Below are 4,745 nucleotides of genomic sequence, written 5' to 3'. Positions count from 1 at the left end.
ATGCGTGGTGCATGGAATAACTCAATAAACTGCAGTTATTTTAGAGCTTATCCAACTTCATATTGCTATTTTAACAATTTCTTTAAGTATAGTTACTATTAACAACATTAGTTTGTGCCTAACCCTTCTTTTTCCTTTCATTCTTTCGAATCTTGTTATTGACAGCCTTCAGAACTGTAAGGATACACTTGCAACGTGCCAAGTACGTTTTCTTCCATTATTGGAATTTGCCCCTTCTGCTACCATTATCTTTCTTGTGCACACATTATTGTCTAAATATTTATTATTCTATTTTTTTTATTATTTTATTTATTTACTATCTGTTGTCATGTTAAAAGTGGACTTTAGTTACATTTCATGTAATTTAAGAGATGAATTCATGATTGGTTATCAATGACAAGGCTTCATTTATAACTATTGACTTGATCAGTGAATTTTCCAGAATGAACTTGAGGCTGCTAAATCTGAGATTCAAAGTTGGCATTCTTCAATTCAAAATGAGCCTTGTGTACCTGCTGGTGCCACTCCTGGTTAGTTTGTTCCTTGTCTTTGGCATGTTAATTGTGATATACATCTGCATTTTAATTGTTCAAGTTTTAGTTCTTTGTACACAATTGCTTTATTTTTTTGTTATAAATTTATCCGTGAACTATTAGTTAACCTTTGTTCTTTCCAGAGCCCAAAATGTTGCTTGATTATCTTCAGGCCCTGAAATCCTCAGAGGAGTCTTTAAGAGAGCAGGTTTAGAATATAATCTGCCCTTTTTTTTCTGTTGATGTAGTTCACTATCCATTGATTAATTATCAATTATCATTGACAATTGACATATATCTATTGTTATCAGCTTGAAAAGGCAAAGAAAAAGGAAGCTGCGTTCATTGTAACATTTGCAAAACGAGAACAAGAGATAGCAGAGTTGAAGGTATCATGCTCAAAATAAGATTTTTTCTATAGCATGACTGTATATGTGCAATTACATTTCTTTCTGACATCAACTTTGACCACCTGAGTAAAATTTATTTCCACCCTTTTAAGAATACTAACAAATTTACCCACTCTTCAATGCTAGTCAAGTTGAAATAATTGCCTTATTTGTTGTCTGAGTGTAGATCGGATATAGTAAGGTAGACATCCTCTGCTCAGAAAGTAGGAAGCAGCGAATAATTTTGATGGACCAAGAATCTCAAGAAGCAAGTATATTGACATCATCACTAAGAAGCTCAAGAAAGAATGAAGCTATCCATAAATTAGGATATTGAATCTTGATGAGTCCACTAATAGTTATTTGTCATCTAATGTATTTAGATTGTATTATTGCATGGAAATAATTGCTTCTTATTATAAAGAAAGCGTTTTGTACTCTGGTGTGTTTTTCTATTTATACCATCAATAAAAATTTGTATTTATTAAATTTATATTTATTTTGTATGAAAATAAGTTTATTTTGTAATTAGAAAAATAAAAAAAATTCTATTTTACCTTACTGACGGATTTACAGACGAATTTTCTGTCTGTAATTAAAGTGTAAGAGAATTTTCCAAAGTTCAAATTACAGATGGAAAATCCGTCGGAAAATCCGGAAAATCCGTCGGAAAGTTTGTCGCCTTTGGGAAATGGACAGAAAATTTACAGAGGAAAAATCCGTCGGTAACTGGTAAAAATCCGTCTGTAATTTTCCGACGGAAAAAAATCTGTCGGTAAATAATTTCCGACGGAGTTTTTACAGAAGGACAAAATCCGTCGGTAATTTCATCAATAACCAAAAATTTGTCTGTAATAAAGACTAAATCTATCTGTAAATCTGTCTGTATTAATCTATTTTCTAGTTATGTAGGATTGTGAACCAAAAATAAAACATACATGAAAAATACAGTAATTAAAGAGTAGACTCCCAATCCCAGTCCATAATGATAACAATAATGGAAACCCTGGCGATGATCATAATTGTTACTAAAATAATACTAGTACTGCCACCCAAATGAATCATTAGAAGTCAGGACATTATTAAAATACAAAATATTTAGAAAACAATAAAAATGAATTTAAATTAATTAAAAATTATTTTATTTTATTTTATATTTAATTATTTTTAAAAATAAATATATAATATTACATATAATAAATAAATAATTTTAAATATTATATACATAAAATTATAAATATTAAATTAAATAAGATAATTTAAAAATCGAGAAAATCTAGAGAGTCAGTAATTTTTGTATTTTGTAATCAATACTTAATCATCAAAAGAAAAGTGAATGATCTTTTATCATTAAATATAATTTCACATCATTAAAATATTATTGATGACCAACTGATGATTACAAAACACAAAAATTGCTGAGCTAGCACTTCTCTTAAAAATATTATTTTCGTAACATTATTCATTAAAAATATTAGTAAAATGTAAACACCCAGTGGGTCAACCTAACCTAACCTCTGCATTGTCGACTCTCCATATGCTTGTGTCCCTCTCTAGTCTCTCCCTTCATTTGGGTCAACTTTATGATTTATGAATTATGAATCTTCACTCCCACCTTCTCTCTCTATCTCTCTCTCCTGTATAGTTTATATACACACATCACCCTCAAATAACAACGTTAAAAAACTCACTCTCATCATTCACAAACACAAACAGAACAAAACATTAACAGCATTAAGGTTCCATAATTGTTCGTTCATTCAATATGATGGTAGAGGACACATTCTTGTTCCCGCCAGATACAGATCTTGATCTTAGTTTCACAAGCACCACCACTGACCGTACCTTCACCACGGCCTCCTCCTCCGCCCGCACCTCCCTAACACGCACCAGCAGTCTCACCCTCAGCTTCAGCTTCAACGACCGTCTCTCCGCCGCATCCGCCTCCGCTACAACCTCATCTGCCTCCGTCCTCCGCCGTCCCCACCGCAGCTCCGACCCACACTGGTCCGCAATCCGCGCTGCCACCGCCCTCTCCTCCGACGGCCGCCTCCACCTACGACATCTCAAGATCCTCGGCCATCTCGGCACCGGAAACCTTGGCCGCGTCTTCCTCTGCCGCCTCCGTGACGATCACCATGGCGGCGCCACCTTCGCCCTCAAGGTCGTTGACAAAGACCTCCTAAACGCCAAGAAACTCTCCCACGTAGAAACCGAGGCAGAAATCCTCCACGCGCTAGACCACCCTTTCCTTCCCACGCTCTACGCGCGCATCGATGCTTCTCACTACACTTGCCTCCTCATCGACTACTGCCCCAACGGAGACCTCCATTCCCTCCTCCGCAAACAGCCCGGCAACCGGCTCTCTCTCCGGGCGGTTCGATTCTTCGCAGCGGAGGTTCTCGTCGCGCTCGAGTACCTCCATGCGCTAGGAATAGTTTACAGAGATCTCAAACCAGAGAACGTTCTGTTACGCGAGGACGGTCACGTCATGCTCTCGGATTTCGATCTCTGCTTTAAAGCTGACGTGGCACCTGTTTTCGAGCGTAGGTCACATTCCCCGAGACTAACAACAAACTCAAGAAACCGTTGTTTCTGTTATAACAACTATAGCAACAAATCTCGATTTACGGAGCGCGTGGTGGCGGAGTTTGTTGCGGAACCAACAACGGCGTTTTCACGATCGTGTGTTGGGACCCACGAGTATCTCGCTCCAGAGCTTGTTTCTGGTAACGGTCATGGTAACGGCGTGGATTGGTGGGCTTTTGGGATTTTCATCTATGAACTTTTGTATGGTACGACGCCGTTTAAGGGGTATAGTAAAGAGAGCACGCTGCGCAATATAGCATCCAGCAGGGACGTGAGATTTTACGTTAATGAGAGAGAGGAATTGGAGGAAGGGATAAGTGAAGCTAGGGATTTGATTGAGAAGCTTTTGGTGAAGGATCCGAGGAGGAGGCTAGGGTGCGCCAGAGGTGCAACGGATATTAAACGGCACCCGTTTTTTGATGGGATAAAGTGGCCGTTGATTCGGACGTACAAGGCACCGGAGGTGAGGGGGTTGGTGAAGAGGAGTAGGTCGTTGCAGCACGTGACTAGTCACGTGACACATGGTAGAAGGAGAAAGTGGTGGTGGAAAGCGCTTGAGTATGTGATGAGGAAGAAGGGGAACAAATATAATTCGAATACAAACTATAGTAATGGGAATTATTATCATTTTGTTAATTGTTATAAAGTTAGGTAAATCAATGCGCAATGCAAAGCTCAGATGGGATTTATAGTTTTGATTTTTGAATGTAGTGGGAGTTTGTAAGCATTGGAAGATAGGATAGTGTTGTAAGTTGTAACTTGTAAGTTGTAACCATAGTTTTGGGTGTGCAGTATTTTACGAGATAAGTTTGACTGTTGTATATGAATCACAGTGACGACACACAGAACGTTCATGATGATTATTTATCCTTGACTAAATTTTACATCTTTTGTAATGTTTTCATTTATTTTAGTTCCTCCAAAATATTGTGGTAAAATACACAATAATTAAACTAATTTGAATAAGTTGAATAACCATCTCAGAGTAGGGAACTCATCTCAGTACCTATTTATGACCTACCTGTCATACAAAATAACTCCACATCAACTTTTGCGTCATAAACGGTAAATAGGAACTCAAAGTATCTCTCTCTTCTCCATTAAGAGGAACTAACTTTAGTCTCTGTTGTGGTCCCACTTAATTAATTAATTAAAATACTTAAAATTAATGTAATTGATTTTTTAATAATATTATTTAAATTTATAAATTTAAAAATAATTCACTATTAAAAGA

At 36.9% G+C, this 4,745-nt stretch overlaps 2 protein-coding genes across 2 annotated transcripts; both read left to right on the top strand.

Annotated features, from left to right (window-relative positions):
• On the top strand, window positions 1-1,362 carry LOC107611074 (FKBP12-interacting protein of 37 kDa-like). Its single transcript, XM_016313038.2, has 5 exons — window positions 1-7; window positions 93-202; window positions 443-530; window positions 677-741; window positions 845-1,362. Exons 1-5 carry the CDS (start codon window positions 1-3, stop codon window positions 938-940), a joined length of 366 nt encoding a protein of 121 aa, XP_016168524.1. The 3' UTR covers window positions 941-1,362.
• On the top strand, window positions 2,425-4,397 carry LOC107614514 (serine/threonine-protein kinase WAG1-like). The gene has a single exon (XM_016316700.2). It carries the CDS (start codon window positions 2,688-2,690, stop codon window positions 4,164-4,166), a length of 1,479 nt encoding a protein of 492 aa, XP_016172186.1. The 5' UTR covers window positions 2,425-2,687; the 3' UTR covers window positions 4,167-4,397.

Source organism: Arachis ipaensis, chromosome B08 (genome assembly GCF_000816755.2).
Source record: "Arachis ipaensis cultivar K30076 chromosome B08, Araip1.1, whole genome shotgun sequence".
NCBI lineage: Eukaryota > Viridiplantae > Streptophyta > Magnoliopsida > Fabales > Fabaceae > Arachis > Arachis ipaensis.
This window is presented reverse-complemented; position numbering and strand designations above follow the sequence as displayed.